Genomic DNA, 13021 nt, shown 5'->3' on the forward strand with positions numbered 1-13021 from the left:
AAAAACAGAGGCGGCACAGACGGCCTCCATGATATAAGGGAGGCCCCTAAAACATCATGGGCGACAAAGCAGCCGCGGCGGGGGCAAATTTGCGAGTGACACGTCTCTGAGGGTAGCCACAGAAAGGAGCAGGAGTGCCTCGACACACTACCCTTTTTCCCCCTCACCGCCCACCCAACCACCCCTCACACTATCCTCCATTGAATTCTGTACACCTGCTCCGAGTCAGCCACCACTCTCTCTCTCTAAACAGTATGCGCATGGATCCTACACAACGTCATCACCTTATCAGCAGAGGGTGCTTGGAAAACAAAAAGAAAAACAAGAGAGGCGAACTAGACGTCCCCATCGGTCTCCGCTGGGGTCACGAAAGCGATTGTCCTGTTGGCCCCAAAAGCCTCGTGAGCTTTGTTCGAGCGCCTACGTCGCGACCGTCTGTTCGACACAGAAGTGCGCTTGTTATTCCTGTCGGCCCCCGCCTCCTCTTCCTCCTGCTCCTTCCTCGCAGTCGTCCCCTCCATCGGTGCTATCGGTGAATCTGCCGTTTTTTCTGCCCGACTCAGGTGCTGCGGTGAAGGCGGAGGGGTCGCTGCCCTTCTGTCCTCATCACACAGACGGTCTGTGATTGGCACACGCACCTCCGTGCCTACCAGTGACGGATCCGACGCCGAGCGCACAGATGTCAGCACCAGGGCTGAGGCGCCAGTCTCGTAATGAAGCGGCGAGAACATGTAGCCGCCGTTGCCGTCGAAGTACAAAATCCAGTTGTGGTACTGCCACACGGTGCGACGATGTGCAATAGTAATGACAGTGATACCGAGATCGCCGCAGCGCTCGTACATGTGCCGCTCAACATCAAGGTCAATGAGACTGCTGCACTCGTCCAGAATGGCGAAGCGCGGGCGGTGAAAAAAGAGGCGGGCCATTGCGAGACGCTGCTGTTCACCCAGCGAAAGGGTTTCATCGCTCCATGACAGCCGCGTCTCCCACGACATGTTAGACTTGGTGAAAACGTAGTCCAGCCCCACCATCTTCAGGTAGCCGTACAGCTCGGCCTCACCGACGGTGAGGTCCTTCTTTTTGAGGGGGTAGATCACCTGCTCAAGGAGCGTGCCATCAAACATATACGGCCGCTGTGGGACATAGTACAGCTGCTCCGCCTCTGGCTTCACGATACGGCCACCTCGCAGCGGCCATAGCTCACCCAGAAGGCGGAACGTTGATGACTTGCCGCACCCGTTTCGACCAATGATGAGCAGGTTCATCCCCGGCTTGACGGAAAAAGACAAAGAGCTACAGAGGCACTCGCCGGTGGGCAGCACAAGGGGAACATCGATGAACTCAATATGCTCACCACGTACGATGCGGCCGAATGAGTTCTCGTCATACTCCACCAAGAGCCTCTCATTCTCGTCAGAGACCGGAAAAGCACCAGAGGGCCGGCACATGATCGGCGAGTGCGCGGTGCGATCCGTTTGCATCTCCACCAGCATGTCGGCGCGGTCCAGTGCGGCGAGAAACTGCGCCAGTCGGCGTGTGTAGCCGCTGATGACGAACATCAGCTTAATGCTCCACAAAAACCGCCCTATCGCAGTGGCGAGTGTCTTGAAGACGTACGAGACGCGGGTCAGCGTTGCGGTTGCCCCCTCGGGGGTCTTCGTCACTCCCCCCTGATGCACAACAGCCATGGCGCACACGATGTAGCCCAGCAACACCGATCCGTACTTGTTGTGTAGAACCTCCGTGAGGTCGAAGCGACCCCGCACGTAGGCGGCGTACCGCGACTGGTCCGTAACTGCGCTAAATAAGCGCTGCAAGAGACTCTCGTAAAATGGAAACCCCTTCGTGACTGTGATCTCCTCTGCGTGAGTACGCAAGCTCTGGTGTGCTGCTCGGACCGCACTCTCCTTCTCCATACGCTGCACCACCATCCAGTCGAGATTGGGAGCAAAGCAGACAACCCACGCGGCAAAGCTTGAGTAGTAAAACCAGGTAAGCAGCGTCCCCTTCCACCCGGTTTGCTTTGCCAATGCGAAAGAGAACGCGACGGCTTCGATCAGCGGACGCGGAACGCTCGTGAACAAGGACGCTGACACGCGCGCCCAGTTACGCACGTCCTCGGTAATGCGCTGGTCTACACGGTCCACCTCGTGTAAGCCAGCGAGCTGAAAGAAAACACGGCGCTTAAGATAACGCTCCGATAAATACGAGGCGATGTTCTCGCGGTAGTACAGGCCCAACATCTCCGAGTAGTAGTCCAGGGTCACGTTCAGCAAGGTGGCCGGCACACACGAGACGGCAAACAGCAGCAGTGCACGGAGGACATGCCGCAGGTTTCCCCCCATAGCCGCGTGACTGATTCGCCCGCTAATGCTCACGATGCGCACTGACACGCAGGCACGCGCCAACATCAGTACAAAGAGAATTAAGATGCTCCGGGCTTCGCGACCGTGATGGCTGGGGAGCGCCACATGCAGCAACTGCACAAAGCGTCTAAACACAGACACCTCAGGGCTCGCCTGCCCGCTCTGAGCTGCCGTTAGAGTCGGGGGAGCCGAAGTGGAAACAGAGGGCAGAATAGCACTGCTTGACATTGGAGAAGCCGGTAACAGAAGGGCTGACGATAGCATGAATGCAGAGGCAGTTGGCCTTCGTCTCGCGGACTCGGTTTGGCCACGCACAATGGTGCCCTGGATACCTCGAATCGATGGCGGTGGCATTTCCTTGGCCAGCTGCCGCCCGCTCGATGTAGCGTACACGGTCGCAAGGAAGGCGAGAGAGCCACCCACCCAGCTGACCAAAACGGGGTCTCGCAGCCGCGACGCGGTGTACTCCATCACGTACTCACTGAGAACCTCAGAGGACGCCATCATCCCAGAGGTGTGCCTGAGAGTAACAATAACAAACGAATACAATGTGGAAGTGAACGGGACCTACACGGGAAAGGGGAAGGGCCCACTATGCGCGAGTCGCGCGACTATCAACGCACGACGCTCAGATCTCGTGACTCCAATGCGTCATGTGCGCACGTGTGTGTGTGTGTGTGTGTGTGGTTGTGGTTGTGGTTTTGATGGCATGCGATATATAGAAAGAAAGAGTCTCGGAAAAGAGTGGACGGTGAGTACCAACAGACAATCGGGGTAAGTAAGAGAATTGGGTCAGGGAAACATCCATTATTTCTCTTTCCCCTCCCTCTCCCCCTCCCCCCAGTGTGTTTGTGTTTACGACTATGCGCACACAGTGAAGTCCAATGCCGTACCCTCGCACACTCAGTAAAAAGCGCTGCAGCAGCAAAAAGCGACAATGAGAAAGCCCGTAGATGTCCCAACGGTGTGCAGAAGAAAACGGTCGGAGGGGAAGGTGGGGATGTGCACAAAGGTGCACACTATGCCTCATGAAACAGCCCGGGTGGCAGGTAGCCAAGGGCACCGAGGAGCAGTGAAAGTGCAGAAGCTATAAGACCACGGCGATGTGTACAGTTTTTCCACCCTTCTGAACTACCACTCGGCCATACACTCCAGCCCGTCACTAGCCCATGGTGTGCTGCGAGGCAACCGTGCACACGCCTTCCAAGAATGGCTGACCCCCTCTGCCCAGTGGTGCATCTACCTCGAATAGCAACCGTTCTCGCATCACAGGTCGCCACCCACAACCGCACCCACTGGGTCGATTGCAACGCGGTGCGTCCCCCGGAATGACTCAGACGCCCTCCCCCACCCCCACACCGCTGGGCGAGGGCAGTGAGGGCCACAGGGGGGGGGATGTGCTCAAGTCACCCCGACACTGTGCTCACCGGATGAACCGCACAGGCGTGATCACTCCGGCAGGCCACTCCGACGCAACGCCACCCAATACCTTACCCCTGACATTCGTAGGCGAGCATGGCTCTGACGTGTCCGCGTCGTAGGTCCTCGACCTCGTCACCACTTTAGGTGATTCAGCATCCGCAAGCGCGTCAAGGAGCGGGGGGAAGGGGGGGGGGGGGGGAGGGTTACTCGGCCCTCCCACAGAGCGGGTAGTGGATTCCTGACACTGCACTCGAGTACTTTTGCCCCCCCCCCTCTCCTCTCCCGCCTTAAGGACGGCAGTATGCACTGGAGGCTATCAGAGGGAAATTTATGAACCATAACAAAAAATACACATGTGAAACCGGAAGATTGCAATGGAAGAAAAGACTGCAGCAAGTGAATGTGGCCAAAAGGATACGCGGGTGAACAGTCCGGTAGTTCGGTTGTTGGGGAGGGGGGGGTCACCAAGATGTGCCTGCCCCGCTCTGTGCTGGGGGATATCAAAGTCACTCCCCTGCCACTCCACTCCACCTACGCACCCAGTGCACTGTGGACACGTTTCACAGCTCTCTTCCCTTGCCCCCTCCTCCTCCCCCTCCCCCCTCCATCGCTTCTCTTTCCTTGCTGGACCCCATGTAAAAGACCGAGCGTTACACTGACCACCACATCAGCACAGTGTGAAGAAGCAGACACTTCCAGGACGAGAAGACGTAAGGGGCAGGCACATACAGCGGAGGAGGAAAAGAAAGGGTGGTTTGCAGTTGGCGTTTGTCACACACACACACACACACACACACAGGAGGTACACAAGACATAAACGAGTACAACCAACCAATCAAATGAACGAGAAGAAAAGGGAAAAGGCGGTGGGGGTCAACACGATGCCGCACAGCGCCCGGACATACGCAGTGAACTCTCACACGCACCAACGGTTTTGTTGGGGAGTCAAATCGACGACGAGCTGTCTTGACAACAAAATAAGAGAATGGTTAAGCAGCGTGGAAAAGACACGTAGAGCAACAACAGCGCCGCCACGCCAGTTCGTGCGCGCTCAACCTGCATTGACCCCGAGGTTGTCATACCGCCGCCCCTCCCCTCCCCTTCACAGTGACACTTATGCTTTTTCCGCTGCTTCCAACAATTCTTCAATGTATCGGTGATACGTGTCGTTAGTTTTGTACAGAGACAGAAGCTCATGGTGCAGCCGCCCATACTCTGCCACTGGCACTTGAACCGCTCGCTCTGGAGAGAAAGTGGTGTCCTTCGTGGGGTACACTGCCGCATTGACAAGATCGCGCAGCTGGGCTTCGGTTAGCAACAGCGAAACACTCTGCATCGACTCCGAGGCGACAGATACCTCTCTCAGGTTCGTGGGAAGAAGTTCGGCTCGCTTCTCCGTGAGCAAACGATGCGTGCGGAAAAAGGCGTTGATGAGCCGCATTTGTCGCTCCAGTGAAGGACAGCAGTGAGAGACAAGCATGAGTGCCGGTAAAACCTTTGCGGAGAGGAAAACGAGCAATTGCGTGATCGACTCCACCTCGGTGGGTGACGGGGCACTGACAAAGAGTGAAGCTGAGCACGAGGGCGCATGATGAGCACTCGCCCGCGCCGGCCACGTCGCGGAGAGGCCCAGCGAGGCCAGCGAAAGGGAAGCAGCACTCACACCCTGTCCATTTACGCTCGGACCACTATCATCAGCTTTGGCAGCTGCGCGCATCATCTCTTGCGCCCAGCCAAACAGGAGGTATTCGTGGCGAGCCACGTACAGCATCAGCGAGGCTACGTCGTGCTTTTGTAAGAGGGCCAAACAGGGCCGCGGCACCGCAGAGTGCCGCGTCGACTCAGTCACTGAGCCGGTGACAAGTCGGTCCTCGTGAGGTAAAACTTTATTGCCGAGGACATTGGAGAGGCTTGCAGCCCACAAAGCGAAGTGAAAAATGGGAAGGCGGTCACTCAAAAGGTCGCTCGCAAAAAGCGCGGTGAGGCGAATCGAGCTCGACGGGGGCACGGATGCTGTCCCGTTACTTGCAGCTGTACCCTCGACCGCTGCATTCTCCTCGGGTAATGAGACCTCTGTTGGGCGCTCGGCGCACAAGGCGAGAAATAAATCCTTCAGCGCCTGGGAGTCCGCAACTTCTATGCCGCCCTCCACTTGTCTCGAAGCATCGCAGTCCTCGTAGTGGGATACATGGCGCAGTATCCTTTGGCAGCAGTGCCACCCCCACAAGTCATCGGTCGAAGTGGACGTCACCGTAGATTGCAGGCACACGGACAAGGCAGCGATAATCAGCGCGTATCCAGTCAATGGATCTCGATCAGGATTGGAACGATCACCGAACAAGCCTGCGCTACTCGCCAGTGCATAGAAGCACTTGGCCGAGTCCTCGGGGCTCAAGACTGTCCCCCGCAATCGCGCCTCCAGCACGTGTTGCAGTTGAAAGAAAAATCGGCGCCAGACCCTGGGGAAGCAATACAGAGCGTCCTTCTGCCTCACGAATCCCTCCATCTTGAGGAGAGTGAATCCGATGTGGTACAGAGGGCCGACCAACGAGATGCGCACCTGCTCGCTTTCGCTGAGGTAGCGCTGCGCGTAGGTGGAAAACCGCATCGAAGAGCCTTCAGTGTGTCCCAGCAGCCATTCAGACAAGTCGACAGGATCCGGGTAAAGCGTCCCTTCGCCCTGACACCGCTCGATCTCCGAAAAGTCTACCAACGGGAGCAGCGGCTCTGCGTCGGCCTCCTCCCCACCGGCATCGTTCTCGTCTACAGCTCTCCCCTCCACCGATGACAATTTGGAAGCCGATTTTGCTGTCTCCAACTCTGTGGTGAGTACCTGCACTTGTGCGTCTCGTTGCGCCACCAGCCGCCGCGCCGACTTTAACTTGCTCTCCATTTCCGCCAGGGCTACACCACGATGCTCCAGTCTTCGCTGGAGGGCTGCGCGCTCTCGACTCATGCGCTTCAGCGACTGCTGCAATCTGCGCAGATCCACAGGATTCATCGGCGACTCTGCCACCCCTTCGTCGTCGTTATCAGTCGCCCTCTCGGTTTTGCCGGGTGTGCCATCTTCATCCACCTGAAACCCCGCCTTGTGGCGGTTGCAGTCTCCCTCATCCCCGCCGCTTTCCCTGAGTCTGTTCAGCCGTGGTGGACTCGCTGAGTCGACCCTAGGCGAGTTTTCCACGGAGACGCCCTCACGCACCAACGAAAATGAGCCCGGTCTGTCTGAAGCGCTTCGGGTGGCCGCCAGGGTGCCAACCGCGGTCTCTAACTCGGCCCCCACTTGCGCAGCGTATGCAGCGCGTTCTTTCAGCTCCACCTCAACCCTCGCTTTGGCCTCCTCCAATTTGAAATATGCCGCCTCCTTCCCTGCTAAAATAGCGTTGTGGGACTCCACCAAAGTGTCCATGTCGGCCCGATGCGCCAGCGATAAGTCCTCCACCTTGTGCAGCGTCGACTCGATGATACGAGCCTGGGTCTGCAATTCCACCTCCAGCGGGCACAATTGGCTTTCTAGCTCTGCAATGCGTCTGTGGTCGGCAGCCTCGGCTTGCCGGCTGTGAATTTGCAGCTCTGCGTACGCGGCTTGCAGGGAAGAGTGCTCCTCCTGTAAAGTCGCAAGGGTAGTCTCCTTGGCGGCGAGTTCTTGTAGTAACTGTGTGGCCTGCCCCTGCTCCACCTCTGTCGCGGTCGCCGAGGCACCACCGCTACCCTCCCACAAAGCTTCTGCGATTGAGGCCGGGGGAGCCATTGGTGTTACTGATGCAGTTTCCACTTTCTGCTTCCACTCCAGAAGCCCCATCATTTCCTTCTCCCATACCCTCTCTTGTTGTTTGTAGTGCTCATACCTCTCCGCCAAGGCCTCTTCACTCATCTGTGCCCGCCGTGCCCACTGCGACTTCTCCGTCATCAACGCATCCACTGTCTCCTGCATTGCGCGTAGGGCCTCGCCTTTCTCTGCAGCCTCTCGCTGCAAATGTGCAGCTACTTCGGTGAGGTGGTCTGTGATGGACAGCACAGCGAGGCAGTCGTTTTTCTTTTCCTCCTCGAGGATGTGGATGTGCTGCAACAGACCTAGCCCTGATGCAGCGGCTAATTCGCTGGCGCCCGAGACGGAGGCTAGAAGCGGCAGAAACTCAGCCAGGCGATAGAGCGTGTCTGCCAGCTCCTCTGTGGTGAGCTGCGGACTGCTATTGCTCTCCATGTGTGGCGCGCCCAGCTCATCATCGGGAAATGCCGTCGACGCTTTGAAACTCGCACGTTGTGATACACTGACCTCCCTTGCGGCTGAGTCCAACTTAATCCGCGAATCGCGTACCAAACTGGGGTAGTAGCGTGTCACCTGTTTCGCAACCGCGAGCGCCGCCTCGTGGACAGACGACCACGCGCCAGACTCAAGAACAGAGTGAGAGTCGAGTGTCGCGCCCTTGCCAGTGCTCTCTACAGGACGGCAAGACGCCTCACTAAAAATACTGGCCCACTCCACGCACTGTCGCTGCAGCTTGTTGCGCTCCCGCACGAGGCGCTCCACCTCCTCCTGGCTCTCCAGCAATGCTGCCGATGAAGCAGAGGTGCATATCGACCGGTGTGGCACTGGAATCGTGGCCCTGTTTGTTTGTAACGGCGAAGCCCCAAGACTGTGGGGGATATTCAAAGACGGCGCCACACAGGAAAAACAGGATGGCGACGGCACCGGAAGAGTATTCGTGGGTAGAGATGATCTTTGCGACGACGTCGTGGACATCAGAGGTGTGGCACAACCACTGACAGTAGAGCACAGCGTCTCCTTCAGATACTGAATGTGCTGCAGGTTCTTGCGGTGGCGCTCCTCCGCCGCCACGAGGCGCGGAACGGCCGTACCATCCACACCGTTTGCGCGTGAAAAGGTGCGTCGCTGCTGTGTCGATGACGTTACCTGCATACTGACTGCCAATCCTCTGAGATGAAAAGAGGAACCTATGAGCGATAAAATAACAGCAAACCAGAAGAAACACCGTGGGGAATGTTGGCGACCAGCTCAGCGGCAGCTCCTTCACCAACGGGAGCCGGTCGTTTATGCACGTTCCCAAGAAGCCGGTGAAACGAACGGTATTATGGGGCGTCGCAGAGGTGAATCTGTGTGTAGAGCGAAAGAATACCTCTCGCTGGTGGCAGTTGTGAAGCAAGACAAGCAGTACGAGAGTAAGGATGACAGTAGTAGTAGTGCAAACCACAGACGCACTTGACTCTTCAACACGACAAAGTGCGTCTGTGGTTCGGATCATCGTGCAAAGCGCATGTCTGAAAAGAGGTGAAATCCTTCATGTTGGAACACTGCCAGAGTTGCGGGCAATATATGGGAGGAGAGATAACATCTCAGCGTATTATCAGGGGTCCACAGACTGCCATTCCGGGGGAGGGGAAGAGGGGAACTTCACCTTGACAAGGAGAAACCATAAAAAAAAACTCGCTAGGTTAAAGATCAGCGACGCACCTGAGCTGCGCGCATCCATGAACCCCGCATCCTAGATAAGACAGGTTTGGTTCTATCGTAGACACACACAGAGCCGCTAGAAGAGGAGGACCAGAAAAAGTCCCAGGTGTCCGCTCCACGCACCAACAACCCTTTTTAGATCTCAAGGGAGGTGGTCATGTTTTTCCCAGGAACGGAACAGCTTCAGAACACTGTCTCCTCTCAAATAGATGGTAGCTAATTCATTTTCTTCTGCATGAAAAAGAGTGGAAAACGATACTGACGCAAGGCGCTACGAACGAGCAGAAAAAATATATATATGCGTGCTTTTTTTTTCTGTGAGCAATAACCTGGAGCGAAGCTAATATTCTAAAGGTTAGCCGCCAAAGAGGGTTGCACGGTGTACTTCCAAATGTGCTTCGCTTCGCGGCACCCCGCCTTGAGACCCTTCACGATGGTGTCACGCTGCTTGCTCGACGCTGCCAAGGCCACAACGATGCCGCCACGACCTGTGCCCGACAGCTTTGCGCCCAGAGCGCCACAGGCACGGCACGCCTGCACAATTGACTCGAGCTCAGGGCACGAAACGCCGATCTCGCGGCAAAGATTGTGGTTGGCGTTCATCAACTGCCCCACACACTGGAGGTCACCCTTCTGCAAGGCGCCACGAGCCTGGGAGACGATGCGGGTATAGCTGTCGCACAGCCGCTGGAACTTTTCGGGTTCTCTCTCCCTCATCTTGCGCACGTCGCTGACAACCTTTGTGGTGCTGGCAGAGATACCGGTGCTCACGACGACCAGGTAGAGGCCCTGCTGGACTGCAATGGACTTGAAGAGTGATTTTCCATCCTGGCGACGATACGAAATAAGTCCGCCGAACGTGGCTGCCGTGTTATCCACACCGCTTGGTGTACCATGGTAGCCGCCCTCACCCACAAATGCGCTCTGATTCACCTCGTCCTCTGTCAAGTTCAGGTTGTAAAGTTCACTCAAGGCGCGTGAGAAAGAGACGACGTCGCTGGCAGAGGCACCGATGCCGCTGCTCGGCACCAGGGGTCCGCCAAGGTACATCTTCAGCCCATCGCGAGACAGGTCCACCTTTAGGTGATCGAGGACGAGCTGGTGAGCTTTCATCTGCTCCTCGCGCTTCTGAGTTTTGTAACCAGGGATGGCAGGGCGTTGGTCATCCACTTGGAGTCCGGGGACGCCCAGGTTTACCTCCAGGCGACACTCCGTATACTCACTGATGCCAGCTACAATCGCCTCAACACCGTACACGACAAAGTGCTCACCAAAGAGGATCACTTTGCCATAGCCAACGTGCTTTCCAGTCGTCTTGCTTTTGACAGGCTTTGGCATGGTGAAGAAGTGAGAGGACGGGTAGAGAAGAAGTTTGTTTGGGTGAGAGAGAAGAGTGCAGTGGCGCTTATGACAGGCACCGATCGGTCGCAGGGGCTAGAGTAATGAAAAAAAGAAAACTAATACGATGAAAGCATGAGAACTGTGAAAATACAAACAAAGCGTAGAGTGCTCCAAAAAAAAAAAAGAAAAATCGAGTAGAAAGAGGTTTTGGGTGGCAACGTAGGAGTCTTGGAATGATGAGGAAGTCATGTGGGCGAAAGTGCGTTTCATAGGTGCGCGTCCAAGCGCCTCACCAGTCCGCTCTTTTCCACGCAGTGAAGACGAACGTGCCGTAGCCACGCGTTTGACCCTCTGAATGAGGCTCAGTCCTCCGTATTGGGAGGGAATCCCTTCACAAGCTCTGGCCATTCCCTCAGCGAGGAGATTGCGTCATATGAAGATCGACACAAGCTCGCCAAGAAAAAAATTATGGTCGGGAGACAACGGGCGCCCTCTAACAGAAACTACTGTTCTTACCCACTCAACAAGGGATGCACATTATTGGCGACCGGTACCGTTCGCACGCTCTCCCTTTCCAATGATCTCCGTGACCAGTCGTCTGATGATGTGACCCTCGATAGATTAGTTACTGGATTTGAAGAGGGCGCGGGAAGGAACGTGCCAATAGGAGAAAAAAAAGGGGGTTCATCCAACCCTATCGAGTGGTCCACAACTACAACAACACTCTGTTCACTGAAATCATGTTTTGTTGCGTCCCCAAGGGATGCGTAGGGAAGACAAGAAGTACCATGTGTACACTTTCAAACAGCACTGTTTCTTTCAAAGCTGCACAAGTGCAAACGAAGCGTGGCAAAGACAAGAAAGTGTACGGAAAAAGATTTCATCCCACTTTGCGGACACGTTGCGGGTATAAACTACAGAGAATGTACTGGGCCGACATCTGCAGTAACACCAATGGGAATCATGTGCTCAACACACTTACTATAACTTTATTCGCTTTCTTTGCGCACATGACGCCAAGGGTACGAATATTGTGACGATCGTTTAAAAATTAGATGAAAGCACACGGAAGGCGAACGGGAAGGAGACTAGTTAGAAAGAGGGGGAGGCACAACATCTACCCTACACACCATCAGATGGCTTTCATATCTACCGGAATAGAGGTCTAGAACGGAGGACAAAAAAAGTTAGTAGAGCATAACCAGATGCGCGACCTAATGGAAAGCTACCCCCGTAATTAACCAGAAGCCATACAAGACACAAGAAAAAGCGATCGTCAACTACAGAGGTATATAGACAGGTTACAACAAGCCTCGCAGAAACAAACGTATACTTTGACATGTTCAGCGTAATCGACCCAGCAGTCCTCAGCACCGGGGGACGAAAAAAGAAAAACGAGACACAGCGCATCATCTAGACATTGGATCTTTTCCCCTTTTGCGTTAACCGCCTACAGCGCTATAGATCGTGGCGCCTGTGCCGAAGACGACGGCTAACACGCCAGCAAACAATATCAAGTAGGTGCAGCAGTAGTTGATCACACCGACGGAGCGGAGCGACCACCCACCTGCATACATGACAAACAGGGCAGGGAGAATGAATCCGACCAGCCCACCGCAGAAACCTCCAGTAAATCCAAAGACAATGTTCACATTCGGCACAAAAAGCCCAAGAATCAGGACGAGGACCGCCAGGGAAACAGCACCAATGAGATATTTCCAATAAGCCATGGTATAGGGGTCCCAGCCAGCGAGGGGAAAAAGAGCACTGCGGCACGCATTGTTCAAAAGACCGAAGGAGGCACAAATCTTAATAAAGACACCAACGTAGCTCACAAAAACCTGTGGTTCCTTGATCGGGTTGTAGGACAGTAGGATGGAACCTTTGATCTCACCCACATCGAGGTACCCAAAGAGACCAGTGACGTAGTACAGGACGCCGCAGATGATCATGCTAATAGCTGCGCAGATGGTGAAGCGGCGCAGGCTGTGGGGTCGCATCTCGAGAGCCACCTCCACGCAGTTGATCTGGCACATGTAGGAGAAGATGAACACACCGAGGCCTTGAACAGCTGTATTGTCCGTATTGATGAGCTTCGTTGATGGTCGAGGGTTCGCCCTTATCCCATTCATTGCGCTGTGGATTATGACCACGAACGAAAAGTACAGGATAAAAAGCATGCCAAAAGCCGAGACGTAACGAAGCGAGTTTATCTGACGAGGCAGGACGAGCGGAAGCATGAAGACTACCCAAAAACCAGTTGTGAGAAGCTTGAGACCCACAGAGGTGATTAAAAAGGGTGGTGGTGACTCGAAGGAGGTGATGATCGGTTTGAGGAGATCGCCGATGGTAACAACATAGGCAACCGAGCCACCGAGGGTGTGTAATGTGCGAATAATGGCGACAAAGATGTCAGCGC

At 55.4% G+C, this 13021-nt stretch overlaps 3 protein-coding genes across 3 annotated transcripts; all 3 read right to left on the reverse strand.

Annotated features, from left to right (window-relative positions):
* Nucleotides 1–335: 335 nt before the first annotated feature.
* Nucleotides 336–2873, reverse strand: JKF63_03791 (uncharacterized protein; the record flags this gene model as incomplete). Its single annotated transcript, XM_067899789.1, has 1 exon — nt 336–2873. One exon carries the CDS (start codon nt 2871–2873, stop codon nt 336–338), a length of 2538 nt encoding a protein of 845 aa, XP_067754995.1.
* A 2029-nt stretch (nt 2874–4902) lies between these two features.
* On the reverse strand, nt 4903–8709 carry JKF63_03792 (uncharacterized protein; the record flags this gene model as incomplete). The annotated part of the gene is made up of 1 exon (XM_067899790.1): nt 4903–8709. The coding sequence occupies one exon, from the start codon at nt 8707–8709 to the stop codon at nt 4903–4905; it is 3807 nt and encodes a 1268-aa protein (XP_067754996.1).
* A 900-nt stretch (nt 8710–9609) lies between these two features.
* On the reverse strand, nt 9610–10599 carry JKF63_03793 (uncharacterized protein; the record flags this gene model as incomplete). Its single annotated transcript, XM_067899791.1, has 1 exon — nt 9610–10599. The coding sequence occupies one exon, from the start codon at nt 10597–10599 to the stop codon at nt 9610–9612; it is 990 nt and encodes a 329-aa protein (XP_067754997.1).
* Nucleotides 10600–13021: the final 2422 nt, after the last annotated feature.

Source organism: Porcisia hertigi, chromosome 31 (genome assembly GCF_017918235.1).
Source record: "Porcisia hertigi strain C119 chromosome 31, whole genome shotgun sequence".
Lineage (NCBI taxonomy): Eukaryota > Euglenozoa > Kinetoplastea > Trypanosomatida > Trypanosomatidae > Porcisia > Porcisia hertigi.